The sequence below is a fragment of the Medicago sativa genome, chromosome 7 (genome assembly GCF_051527215.1).
Source record: "Medicago sativa cultivar Bolivia chromosome 7, Bolivia_mono, whole genome shotgun sequence".
In the NCBI taxonomy this organism is placed as follows: domain Eukaryota; kingdom Viridiplantae; phylum Streptophyta; class Magnoliopsida; order Fabales; family Fabaceae; genus Medicago; species Medicago sativa.
This window is the reverse complement of record NC_140755.1, coordinates 13,135,927-13,150,394: the sequence shown is the minus strand read 5'-3', so window position 1 is coordinate 13,150,394 and position 14,468 is coordinate 13,135,927. Positions and strand designations below refer to the sequence as shown.

Genomic DNA, 14,468 nt, shown 5'->3' with positions numbered 1-14,468 from the left:
TTTGCCAACATTTTCATTTTCAATTGAGAAGAGATAGAGATAGAGATAGAGAGAAGACAAGGGTTTGAAGAGGAGATCTAGAGAAGGCTAGAGGGAGGTCAAACTTCAAGGATTGGAGCTAGGATTGGAGATAAAGTGAAGCCTTAGTTGGTGTTGAGAAGAATTGAGGTAAGGGAGTTAGGCTTTAATCATAATCCTTTAGTTTAATTCTACCCTAATTTTTTGCATAATTGTGGTTAAGTGCTTAATTTGATTTTGGTTGTAGAATTTCGTGCTTAATTTTGTTGACATGATTATGTACATGAATTGAATGTTAATTGTGTTGTTGTTGTTGAATTTGTATGTCAAAATGGGTAGATATGAACATGATATGTTTTTGTATGAAATTGATGATGAATGAAGTTGTGGTTGTTGAATTGTTCATGAATTCATGTTCAAATGTTGTTGTTGTTGTTTTAACATGTGATGTTGATGAATTGATACATTGGGTATCATGAATTGATGAATTGGTGATGAGAAATGTTGTTGTTGTTGAAAGTTGTGGAAGTTTGGTGATTTGATGAATTTTGTTGTGTTGATGTTTTAATCTCAAAATTTGTGTATGTTTAAGTGTTTTGAATGTTATATGACCTATAAACATCTTTGGGATTAAGTTTTTGGGTTTGGAATGATCAAAATTGGGATTTTTGGGTGAAAATGGGTTAAAATCCGAAAGTTTAATTTCTGAATAGCACTACTATTCAGAAGCGCACTGTTCATCAGAAGCGCACTGTTCATCAGAAGCTACTGTTCAGACAGCACGCCTGTTTTGCGTTCTTGCGTCTTTTTCTCACATTTCTGTTTTGATTTGGCTTTCGACATAACATGAAAGTTGTAGATAATTTTGTTAACTTTCCAGAGGCTTTGGTTTGGCTTGAAAATGATTTTTGGTTTGTGAGTTATGAGGAAAATACTCCTAGGAGGTCTTAGGGAAATTTTACGAAAATTCCGCATAACTATTTCTAAGTCAACCCAAACTTTATGGAATGTTTCTTAACTTCAAACTTGAGTTTTATGAGTTCAATTAAGGTGTTTAATGGTATTTAAACTATGATGTGATGGATCTAACTTGTTTTGATTTGAAAATGGAAATTTCTTGAAAAACGATAAAGTGAGACGAACTTTGTGATTTTCATGATTTCGTCGCATTTGGCCGGTGAAACGTAATTGTATCCTCTACTATACTTATAAGTAGCCTAGAGGTATACTTAGTTGAGGCATTGAATCTTGTTTACTTGGTTTTGGTTTAATTGCTTCAATTATTTTAAAATGGTGAAACTAGAGACGAACTTGTCGAAAATAATCTTGAAGTCCAATTACTTGGCAATTCTTTTGTGGATAGTTTGATATGATCATATGAAGATGTGTGAATGGTTGTTAGGTGTTGAATATGATGGTTATCATAATGTGTTGTATTTTCTCCTTTATTTGAATTGCGAGAAATTATATGGAGTTGTTGAGTTGTAATGATGTTGTTGATGTTGATTACTTGCATATATGTTTATTAATTGATTATAGCCGTTGATAATGATGTTTTTGTTGCATCATAAGGTGACGACCTTGGAGGAGTTTGGTACCACATGCATCTAGAAGAGTCTAGAACATTGCATGCATTTGATTAGTTGATGAGTCGTGTCATATTTGAATATGTGACTTGGTGAATTTGTGCATTGTTGAAATTGTTGAATGTTGTGATTATGTGGATTGGTGTATATGTACATTGGTGGATTTGTTGACGGTTGTGAATAATTGAATTATGCTCTAACTGCATGTATTACTTGTTTGTGCTTATACACTTGGTGAATCAATTGAAGATAATTATTTTGATAATAATGATGATGTGAGATTTGTATATGTATATACGCATATGATGTGGTGATTTCTTTGATGATGACGATTACTTGCTTATAACTTTGAAATGATGAATTGTACTTGTTTAGTTAAGTATGCTAAGTGAAGAATGAGGTGAGTAATCCTTTCATGGATTGTTATTGATAAATGATGAGCTTGTGTCGATGTCTTGATTAGAGATTGAATATGTCTGTTATGCTATGATAGCTTGAGGTGCAAGTAATGGGGGATATTAATCATGTGATGCTAGTATTCTAGGAGGGATGGTTATGTATATGTGATATGTATGAATCCTTGAATGCTATGTTTTTATATGTTGATTATGATTAATGTAATGCTAACCTCCGGTGGTTTTGACCGCCTACCTGTCTGTATGGATGGGTAGACGCTGTGCAAGAGTAGTCGCTCGGTGAGTTACTTGTGGATGTTTGGATAGCGGAAGCTATCTCCGCTATCATTTTGGCGTAGTAGTCTAGGGCTCTGATTAGGTTGAGTCAGTGTCCTAGTCTTGTTAGATTATTTTATTTTGAGATGTACTCATTGTTGAGATTTGGAGAATTTTATGTTGATGTTATTTGACCATGGTATATATATTTTTTGGGATGTATGAATTATATTCCGCGGTGACTGTTGAGATATTATTATATATGCATGTTGGTTGTTGTTTAGATGAGACGTAGCATCTATTTCTTGAATATTTGCTATATTCGCGTGTTTTATCGCTTTAATAGAAATAGGGCGTTACACTATGCGAGTAGCAAATGATGTCACACTAATGAAAGAGTGCAAAGTAGATTTAAATTTACTGTTTATTATGACATTAATTCTTATTGACCAAATTCTTATTGCCTAAGGTGACTCTTACGTTTACTTATGAGATGCAGAATGAGTATTAATGTAATTAATAAACGTGATGGAATTGACAGCGTCACAATTAATAGGAGAGAATCAGAATTATTAGCATTAAGATCAAAATGTTAGACTTCTAAGTGGTGCATCTGAGTTAGACTTCTAAGTGGTGCATCTGATATGGATATAGAAGAAAGAAGAGTGTTCTCCCGATCAAATGTCGTTTACCATGAAATATTTCGTAGCGTATGATGATAAATGTAAAACGTTAACAATAACTAGACTATGACCATATCGATTTGTTATCATTATTTTAAATTAGGGCTAACTTAAATTTTATCATGCTACTTTTATTGGTTACTAAACATTCATTATGCTATAACTTATTCGTTTATATTTCATTTGGTAAGACCCGTGCGATAGCACGGGTTAAAAGTCTAGTAAGTAGTTAAATCATATATTTCCAACCAGGATGAAGTCGAATGATTTGTCTATCATTTGTACCAAAATCAATTGATTTTGGAATCAATTGAGGTTGAATAAGCTAATAGCATATGCCATCTCAGCTAACATATGGTGCAAAATTGGTAGACATACTATTCAGTTGTCGTACGTGACGATTAAGCATGGGTATTATGTCCAAATGAAATTGGAGGCTTTTAGAACATCCACAATGGTAGTCCACTAATAGGGACTCCTTAAATGGACCTCACGTTACACAACACTTATTTATAATTTTTTAATAAAAGTATCTATTAAGACTCAATGACTCCAATGGCAGTACACTAATAAGGACACCAATGAAAAATACTTAAGTAGACCCACTAACTTTACATCATTATACAAAAATAATTTATTTATTAAAATATTACTTCTTTTGCAAGTGGGACCTAGTACTACATATTTTATTACTTCTTTTAACGTGGGACCCGTTAGTTGCCCAGGAAAGAGAGATGGTCATTATATAGTTGCATGTTGCTTAATAGGGACTCGTTTTTTCTTCCTCCAATGGAGGGTCCTTAACCAGGAGTGGTCCTTGTTAAGTAATGATCAACCTCCCATTGGAGATGCTCTTATAGGCCTTACAAGAAGTATTCGATTACTGGTTGGTTTTGAAATTAGTCGAGCCATCAGCTAACGACTGGTCGTGTCTACCAAGTCCTTATCGAATTAGAGGCTAATAATAGGTCTAATAAAGGTCGTGGTAATGTTTAATAATAGTACTCAAAGAGACTTTAACATACATTTAACCAAGTCCAAAAGTTATACAATTACTTTCCTATAGATGTGGCATAATAAAGAATGTGGTTAAAGAGAGATAAAAGAAGATAGAACTGACTCCAAGACCTGTTTGAATTTCAAAACATGGTCATAACCCACTCCCTCAAAACTAGGAATGTCAAGAAAATGAGTAGAAGTTAGTCGAGCATTTACGTCATTTTTGCAACCAACTAAGTTTTATGAGCAAGATATTAGCTGACTAAGTCCATAACATGCATGAAGACTTATTCCCTTAATAATATGGTGATGGAGAACAGGGATAGTTAATACAACTCATCCAGAAAGGAGATTTTATGCGGTAACTCAGCCTATTAGGGTAGTCACTTGCATTAGTGATGTTAGAAGTTACTCTAAATGATGTAGTATTGTCGATAGTGGGCTAAAAAAATGGCAAGCAATGTTAGTGTATGTTTTTTAGTTATTCTAATTCTATAAATAACCAATTTTAAATATTATTCGAGACGTCAAATACCCAATTTTAGTGTATGTTTTTGTCTTTCTTTTATCACCCTTATACGCTAGACACTATTTGAAGTAGTCTAGGAACCCACAATTGAGAAATATAGTCCCTTTCTCGCGTAATCACTTAATTTAACAAGGAGATCATTGTCTTACGTGCAAATTAGCCTACATACAACTAATTAAGGAAATAAATCAACCAAGTTGTCATGAACTCGGCTGATCACACATCACCTCAGTTGAACTTCAAATTTTGCACGACAACAACAGTTCTTTGAGAGAATACGAAGCTAATTTCTTGTAACCTCTTTGTATTGCTCATTTCATAGTGGATTGAAGATATATTCTATCCCCCATACATAGGTTATTTTAGGCCGAACTAGGTAAACAATTATTGGAGTGTTGATTCCTCTACTCTCTTATCATATAGATATTTGATTATGTTTGTGGATGTTCTGTACATATAGTTGCTAGGTATATAATTGTTGATTCTTGATATTGTTTGGTTACTGTTTGTCTTTGATATTTGTTCCACATATCTAAGTTCTTGATGTGATTTGTTTGAATTCACAACAATTTGGAGTAGAGATTACAAAACATGTGTATCGACTGGTATTCTTTGATAAAATCCATCACTAACATGTGAGATATAATTTAAAGAGTATCCACGGGTAAAATAAATAGATATTCAAAACACTCATTTGTTAATATTTGATGAATACATAGGAGGAGGTGATGATATATGTACTTGCTTAATGACACATGATCAAAATCATCTGCTTTAATCTAACAGGTACCAACCAACCAACCATAATAAACATCTCCACAACAAAATTAACAACATAACCATATACACAAACATAACCAGAACCACCAACCCAAATTGACCAAACACCCCAACAAGAACCAAACAACCAACCAGAAAGATCAACTCCTAAACCAAAGTCCAGGTTCTTCAAAACTTGTACAAAACCCCAACCAATTTCAACATCATCTTCCTGATGAAACTTATCCAATATTTACCATTTTCACCACGTCAAAATGACACTCAACTCACCCAACGAGAATCTGAAACTACCCAACTACATATTCAACTCACCCAAAAAATCAATCTATCCAACCAACACTAGAAAACACCACTTCTTCACCTTCACAAGAATCGCGTCAAAATAACCTAATCATTGTCACAACTCACAACCAATAAATTTCCATGATTAAACCTGAATATCCTTATTCACTCATCCCTCTCCATTTGTTTATAAGGTACCATTTTGTGTACCATCTACACAAAATGGTGTTTAGACTAAGAGGAGAATGCAAGATACTTTCTTACGATTGGATTGAGGGAAATGATGTTGTATGCTAGAATTTAGAAGAGATCAACAAGGTTAAATACCAAATGAGAATGCAAACTAAATAGGGAGAAAATATATTGAGAAATTTATTTTTAGGCAAAACTGTTTTTTGAAGAGAAACTTTATTGAACATGAGCAAAATTGCTTTTTGAAGAGAAACTCTATGAAACAAAGAGTGCAAGTCGTCCCTCTAGCACAAAGCCTCCGTTCATAGTCTAATTAGAGATGTGAACTATTAAGAATGAAACATAACTCTGGTTTACTCATCTAATGAATCATTTACACAAGTTTAATCGAGTCAAAGAGAAATGGAAATACTCTTGCTCAATTGCTTATGCTCTAATTTTGTTGAATGTGTTGGAAAACACAAGAAAAAGGGGTTTGGATTGTGTTAAACATTTCTAAAAGCCTTTTGTAATGATATAATTTAAGCATAAAATTTTCTCTATAAATTCATTTTTGAAGCCAACCAAATCACCAATAGGGAATGACCAATATCCTTCCTTTGAAATGTGTACCATCAAATTGCAAGGTATGCAAGCAACCATCAACTGGTTGAACACAAGAAATCCCCAACCATTGCATAATTGAAGCACAAATGCTACCAAAGAAATTGCAATTGAGAAAAACATTATTAACAATTTCTTCCTTTCCACAACCACCTAAACACAACAAAGAACCTGAAGGAACCACTCCATGACAAATCATGTTGTCTTTTGCGGGAATCCTCTTGTTGATAGTTCTCCACGCTAATAGTGAAACTTTTAGAGGTACAACTTTTTTCCATAGAATGTATAAATGAGAATCAAAATCATGACATGATGCACATTATGAGTTACAATATGGTAAACATGTTTTACCGGATACTCAACATCATGATCATACTTTCAAATCCATTTGTTCGTCATATTAGCCGGCATTACAAAATTAGCTAACAAAGAAACACATTTGACTATCAATTCTTCCTTCCATGCCAAAAAGTCTCCTCCTCAACCTCCAACTATTCCCCTCGAACCCCCAACCTTCCCTCTTTATCTCAGCAACAAAAATGCTACTATCCACACATAATTAAAAAAGGCGGCTAAATCTAGAACACAAAGTACTGCCTTCTGACCGTGGATCAATCCAAATAGACGTATTCTCTCTATTCCCCACTCATGAATCAAACCTCATCATGATACGAAAATATTATTTTAATCCTTAACAAAATATGAGAATAACTATTTGATCGCTTAGATTTAAAAAAACTTGAGTCTTTCATGATAAAAGAAAAAATTGTGACGTAAAGAAGAATGATCAATATTCAAAATATACTAATTTTTGGAATTAATTGTTGTAGGAGATAAATGTCTTTTTATTTATATTTAAAAAATACACGTGGGCCATTCATTATATGACACGTGGACTCATCCATTCACGATTTAAAAATGAAAAAAACGTATTAGAAAAAAATTGATAGAGAGACTAACTTGTCCACTTTAACACGTAAGAGATAAATACTAAAAAATAAATAAATCTAAGTGAAGACCTATTTTGTCGTAGACTAACTTGTCCCTAACAAAATATGTAGGTGTCAAATTAGTACTCCACAAAAAAGTGATCATATTAATTTTGTCCCTTGTAAAATTAAATCACAACAATTTAGTCTCTTCAAACCCATTTAGGACCAGGGAGTGTGCTCTTCCTCGATGTGTCAGGTTCGATTCTCTCTAGTGTCAATTTAGGTGGGCTAATTTAACTTCTTCGAAAAGAAAAAAACAATTTAGTCTCTTCGTCAAAAAAAAATTTCAACCAATTTTTTTCTTCCTATTTTAAAATGTGGCTGGGCATATGTGATAGTTCATTTGTCTGACTGACATGTGTATTGTTTAGAAAAATAAGGAACATTTACGTCCCTCCTATTTTTTTTTTAGATTGTTATCCCCATAATTTTTTTTAAAAAAAAGAAGCAAAATAGTCATATTTTCGAATTTTCATAACAAAAAAAATAAAAATTGTAGTTTGTTAAATTTTAAAGGATCAAATTGATATTTTTTTCTCATCTTATTTAGGTTGAAACAACGGTTCCTAAAATGCAAGAGTGTGTGAGGAAACAAAATCAGAAAAGCGCCTCATGGTATGATTAAAAATTTAATTCACGCGCCCAAACTTCCTTGTTCTCATTATCTGGAAGAAAGCCCTAAACTTTACGACCGACATATTTATGTATATAAAGTGACCTTTGTGTACTCTCTCTTTCCCATCCCTTTTTGTTCTTTCTCGATCTCTTCTTTCTTTTCTTCTCTTCATTTTGTGTTCATCTGAATTCTTCTAGGTACTGTTCATCTAAACTGCTTCGTGTTCTTTTTTATATGCATATGAATAATCAAGCAATTAGATTTCCAATTGGGTTGTTTTATTGATATTTGTTAAATCAAGGGAGTTTAAATTGTTTGTTTAGTTTTTCTAATTTATCTATGGCTTTGATTTTCCTGTGTTGTCGATGTGTTCAAATTGTCTCATAAATGTTTACTAACATTTTCTGATTTTTTTTATTGAAGGTCAAACCTAGGGCAACCCGTGATAATGGAAGGACATTCTCAAGAACATTGTGACGTCAAAAAGGCCAAGGAGTTCGTCAATGAAGTTAAGCATAGATTTATTCAAGTTAACAGGAGGGATAAGTATGTTGACTTTTTGAATGTCTTGATGCATTACAAGAAACAAAGGTTTGATCATGTGTGACCACTATTTTTTTATTGTAATGTTAGATTGATTTTATTAAATATTGTTGATTGTAACTAATTTATCTATCCTTTTGGTATATTTTGTAGGATCGATGATGCAAATCTCAGTAAATTCTTGAAGGGATTATTTGAAGGTCATGGAGATCTTATATCAAGATTGAACTACTTCATGCCTGATGGATTTGAAATCAAGCTTCTATCTGAGGAGGAACAATCTCTGGAGCATTTTGTAGCCAAAAATGCGAAAGAATTTGTCAATGATGTTAAGTGTAGATTTATTCAAGTTAATCAGAGGGATAAGTATGATAACTTTCTGAATGTCTTGAAGGATTACAAAACACAAAGGTTTGATCATTTGTGACCACTATTTTTTTATTATATTGTGAAATGGATTTTTATTTATTATTGTTGATTGTAACTAATTTTTTTATTATATTTTGTAGGATTGACGCTGCGAATCTTGGTGAATTATTGAAGGGATTATTTCAAGGTCATAGAGACCTTATATCAAGATTGAACTACTTCATGCCCGATGGATTTGAAATCAAGCTTCCATCGGAGGAGGAAGAATCTCTTGAACATTCTGAAGAAAAAACTGCCAAAGAATTTGTCAATGATGTTAAGTGTAGATTTATTCAAGTTAATCAGAGGGAAAAGTATGTTAACTTTCTGAATGTGTTGAAGGATTACAAGAGACAAAGGTTTGATCATTTGTGACCACTATTTTTTTATTATATTGCGAAATGGATTTTTATTTTTAAATAATGAAATGGATTCTATTAATTTTTGTTGGTTGTTATTAATTTGTCTATCCATTTGGTATATTTTGTAGAATTGATGATGCAAATCTGGTTAAAATAATGAAGAAAATATTTGAAGGTCATAGCGATTTAATATCAAGATTAAACTACTTCCTACCTGATGGATATGAAATCAAGCTTCCATTGGAGGAGGAACAATTTCACGTTAAATTGGAAGATGCTACAAGTTCTTGAAAAAGATAAAGGTATGACTGATTTTGAGTTTGATGGATTCTCTTAATGACGATTCGTTTTTAACGTACAAGGAACAATTTATTTTTGAATCTAATTGGTCATTTTCATGTATGATCAATTTGAAGGTGTTGAATTCATGCCTCTGAATGATGTTCTTGTAATCTCATTCCTTTAAATTTATTTATTAATTTCACTTTTAGTCTCCAAATATTGTTATTGTTCAATTTTGACTTCTTAATATTTCGAATGATTATTTGTGCCTCAATATTTTTACCTATCTTCTAGCACTGTAATTTGTGTAACTTTAGTCTCGTTTCAAATTGTGCATAGTCACAAACCAAACATATTCATGTTGATGCTTGATTTGTCATAATTGAACTTCTTCAGGTTACTACACTTTTCCAAGGACATCCCGACCTTCTTGACGAGTTTACTCACTTCCTTCAAAACACTATTTCATCTCAAGTTACTGCTCAAAACTATATAGGAGGTCTCCAATACCCAGCATTGGAAGATTTGGAAGGAGCGAAATTATAGAATATTCAATAATAGTGTCAAAGAGGTTGATGGAATTGTCGATATAATAAAGGTTTTTTCATCTCAGCATTGGAATTTATGTAGGTTGATGGTGGCAGCTTCATTGCACTATGAGTGGTGTTGCAACCCATGGGAGTGTTATTGAGACAATAGTGTTGGGGGGGCTATGCACTAGGTTTGTTTTGGTTGGTCTTGGAGTTTTTTGTTGTTGTAGCATTTTGCTCCTTTCCTCTCCTCTTGAGCAGGAGGGAATTATTAATAATATTTTAGCCTTTAAAAAAAACAAAAACAACATTTGTGTTGATAAAGTTTGAAGAATATTTTAACAAATTATAAAGCTAGAATTTGATTATGGAGATATTTCAGACTTTTTAGGCAAAGTTTTAGTGTTTGTGATTTGTGAGTTTTGAAAAACAATACAATCAAAATGATTTAGTCGATATCGTTCTTGGATATATTGAGTAAAACATGGTTATTTATATACATTAATTAGAGATAAATTGATTGATGAATTATTGTAACCACAACAATTAAATAGATTCTGCCTTGTTTTTTAATAAGCCAAAGATGGCGTTAAGAGGGAGTATAATACAAGTGTTAACTCCACTTTGTTCACTATAACATAGATACATTTATCTTTTGGGATCTAGGTTATACTAGAATTCAGATACTTCCATTTCCCATAAGAACTCATGACTAGGATGGAGCCTCACATAAACATGTTTCTGGTGGGTGTAACCAGATTCTTCAAAAGCATATGACACTATATTCGCCAAATTCTTGTCGAAGGACTTTTTGGTTATGTGGTTTACTTGATCCATATGAAGTATCTTTGGTCAGCCTCAACGTTTTCGACTAAACCATCCTCTCTCCAGATGGCAATCCTTTGATGCATTGACGAAGGGACAATATCTACCCTATGGATCCATTCCCTTCCAAGTAGACAATTGAAGTTAGCTTTGGAAGGAACTACCATAAAGAGTGTTGGACTCGTGATGCTCCCTACTGCCAAGTCGACTTGAATGGCCCCAAGGGAATGGCCACTTTTTCCTTCACAGTTTGAAAGAACTATGTTATGAGGCTTTAAGTCTGTATCGAATTTCCCTATCCTTTTTAATAAGGATTGTTGCATTAAGTTCACTGCATCCACCATCCACTAGCACCTTGTTAACACCAATGTTGTCAACTTTAGCTTGCATAAACAAAGTCTTTAAAAGGCTTTGCATGCTGCCATTTGGTTTCTCGAACATGGCCTGTTGCTCCTCCACACAACCATTATTCATTACGTAATAACAAACTGGCTTATGATTAGCCATGTTTTTTGTGTCAAATTCTTCTTCATTCTCTTCCACTTTAGATATTACATCATATTGAGCAGGAAGAATGGACACTACGTTGCACAACACGTCGAACTCTTGTTCTGAATCCATGAAGTCAGAGTCCATTTCTACATTTTTGACATTTGTGCTTTCTTTGATTGATAGCAAATGAGGAAAGGTTGTAATTAATTTGTCTATTTATTTGTTACATTTTGTAGAATTGATGCTCCAAATCTTGTTAAAATAATATCGAAATATTTGAAGGGCATAGAGATTTAATATCAAGATTAAACTATTTCCTTCCTGATGGATAAGAAATCAAGCTTCCATTGGAGGAGGAACAATTTCATGTTAAATTGGAAGATCCTACAAGTATTTGAAAAAGATAAAGGTATGACTGTTGTTGAGTTTGATGGATTCTCTTAATGAAAATTCGTGTTTAACGTACAAGGAACAATTTTTTATTTTTTTTAATCTAATTGATCAATTTGAAAGTGTTGATCACCAACGTCTGCCAAAAGGTATATGTGTTGAATTCATGCCTGTGAATGATGTTCTTGTAGTCACATTCCTTTAAATTAATTTATTAATTTCACTTTTAGTCTTCAAATACTGTTATTGTTCAATTTTGACTTCTTAATTTTTTCGAATGATCATCTGGGCCTCAAAATGTTTACCTATCTTAGTATCTAGTACTGTAATTTGTGTAATTTTAGTCTCGTTTCAAATTGTGCATAGTCACAATCTGGAGACTAAAATTGCTTGATCAAAAGTAAGGGCAAATGGTTGAAATCTTGAACCGCCTAATTGCATAAGGTTATTGATGAGATGAACCAAACATATTTATATTGATGCTTGATTTGTCTTAATTGAACTTCTTCAGGTTACTACACTTTTCCAAAGTCATCCCGACCTTCTTGACGAGTTTACTCATTTCCTTCAAAAACTATTTCTTCTCAAGTTACTGCTCAAAACTCTATGCCTCAAGATATATAGGAGATCTCCAATACCCAGCAATGGAACAAAGAGGTTGATTTGTATGTGGATAATTTGACATGTTGTTCATTGGAACATTTGGTAGGATCGAAATTATAGAATATTCAGTAATAGTGTCAAGGAGGATTGATTGATGAATTATTGCAACCACAACAATTAAATGGATTTGTGCACTAGATCATGATCATATGACACCATATACCATGCCTTGCTTTTTTAATAACATAGATACATTTTTCTTTTGAGATCTAGGTTATACTAGAATTAAGATTGATTATCGATTGGGAAAGTTTACGAGATTAGAAATAAGTTACCATTATCCGAATTTGGCAGCCACTACACCATTTATCCTCTTTAGCAACAGCTAAAAATCGTAGCTGAAACTGTGAAAATCGTTGCCTAAAAGAATAGGGGACGTTTTTCAGGCGTCTCCTGTTCGAGCGTCGCCTATTGTCTATGGGGACGTTTTTTCATGCTCTTTGGGCACAGTTTTTGAAAACGTCGCTTAAACCTTTAGAAAAGGGGACGATTTTTTATGCCATTTGAGGCAACAATTCTTAACTGTTGCCATAGGGGGCTACGATTATAAACTGTTCCCATAGAGTGAAATAGTAATAACAAAAAAAAAAAAAGTAAATTAGCAGGAAGGGATAATAGGAGACATTTTTCGAAAGTACTCGAAAAAGATTTTACAATAATTATGTAAATATAATCAGTTATAACTTTTAAAAAATTGAATTTAAACACATATCCACAAAAGTTGTGTTACAATAAACTTGACCTAAAATATTCATTCTTGATACATGAGTTAACACTTCATAATAAATAAAATGTCTTAACATTATTTGATACCAAGTACAATCCTAGCAACATACATGTCTTAAAATTCAGCATCATCTATGTTGTCCTCTTGAAATACATCGTTTACGCCGTCTTTTTCATCATCTTCATTGATACCTTGAAACAAAAAAGAATAAAACAAAATTACATCAACCAGAGATAGTATCCATTCAATGGACAATTAGAAAGTCATTAAGAGTTATACATAACACAAATAAAAACAAAGACAAATAGTAAAACACACTCCAAGTATTACCGTAAACAAGAAAACCTCTTTAACAAGAGTAATTTCCTACAACATCAAAGTCATAAAATAGTCATTATAACAACACTAGAATAATTCCACAACCTCTCAAATGAATCAACTCGGCAGTAAATAAATTTTCTAATAAGTTTGCTAATATTCCACAACCTTTTAGTAACTACAAACAATGCCAAGACAACATGCCTAAACTTGGTTTCTAACTCATTCCTCCCATAACTTCAAAGCAAAATCTGAAAGAGAACAAAACAATTAGTACTCCAAAAATAGCAAAAGGCATAAACTTAAGATGTTAAGTCATTCTTAAAACATTTCAACGTCAATTTTTGTATGTTTTGCCGTACCATTGACTCATTTCAAAATTTCAAACATCCTGCAAAATTTCAAACCTTTTTCAACTCTTAACCAAAGGGAACATTGTGTAAAAAATTAGAGTCATACTACTCTAAAATAATATTTAGAACAAACTCATAAATCTCTTTATAACACAAGCATGATACTTAATGATGGAAGTCATAAACCAGAGAATGAGTAAACTAAATGAATAAGCAGACACATAAGCCTAATGATTCATTGAAACTTGGGAATATAACTTTATGAAATGCAACGATAGCTGCTATATGAATCCTAACGAGAGTGGCACCAAAATAAATTGTTACTCACTTCTCCTGTAATGTCAACATATTGTTTCTTTGATAACTCATAGTCAAATTTTGATAACTTTTGCATAAAATGTTGAGTTGATGCCCTAACCTGCATAAAACCATCAAATATCCATGTGAAGTACAAGAGTACATCTTATTACTTAGAATAATTAAAGAAATTGATCATATACGACGTCTATACCTTTTTACTTCTGCATCCATCAATTTTAAAAACCATGCTCTTGAAACCTTGACTTCTCTCCACATTCCTTTCAAGATCACAAGGGTTTCGTTAATTCTTGGCAATTACAACAG

At 32.7% G+C, this 14,468-nt stretch overlaps 1 protein-coding gene and 1 long non-coding RNA gene across 2 annotated transcripts; one reads left to right on the top strand and one right to left on the bottom strand.

Moving 5' to 3' along the window:
• Positions 1 to 8,388: 8,388 nt before the first annotated feature.
• Positions 8,389 to 12,407, top strand: LOC146904379 (paired amphipathic helix protein Sin3-like 3). The gene is made up of 6 exons (XM_085729545.1): positions 8,389 to 8,542; positions 8,648 to 8,905; positions 9,004 to 9,261; positions 9,393 to 9,540; positions 9,943 to 10,001; positions 12,353 to 12,407. Exons 1-6 carry the CDS (start codon positions 8,400 to 8,402, stop codon positions 12,405 to 12,407), a joined length of 921 nt encoding a protein of 306 aa, XP_085585671.1. The 5' UTR covers positions 8,389 to 8,399.
• Positions 12,408 to 13,070: 663 nt separating this feature from the next.
• Positions 13,071 to 13,851, bottom strand: LOC146904378 (uncharacterized). Its single transcript, XR_015020033.1, has 3 exons — positions 13,660 to 13,851; positions 13,504 to 13,539; positions 13,071 to 13,364 (listed from the first exon to the last, which is right to left on the bottom strand). It is a non-coding gene; the product is annotated as an uncharacterized LOC146904378 (long non-coding RNA).
• Positions 13,852 to 14,468: the final 617 nt, after the last annotated feature.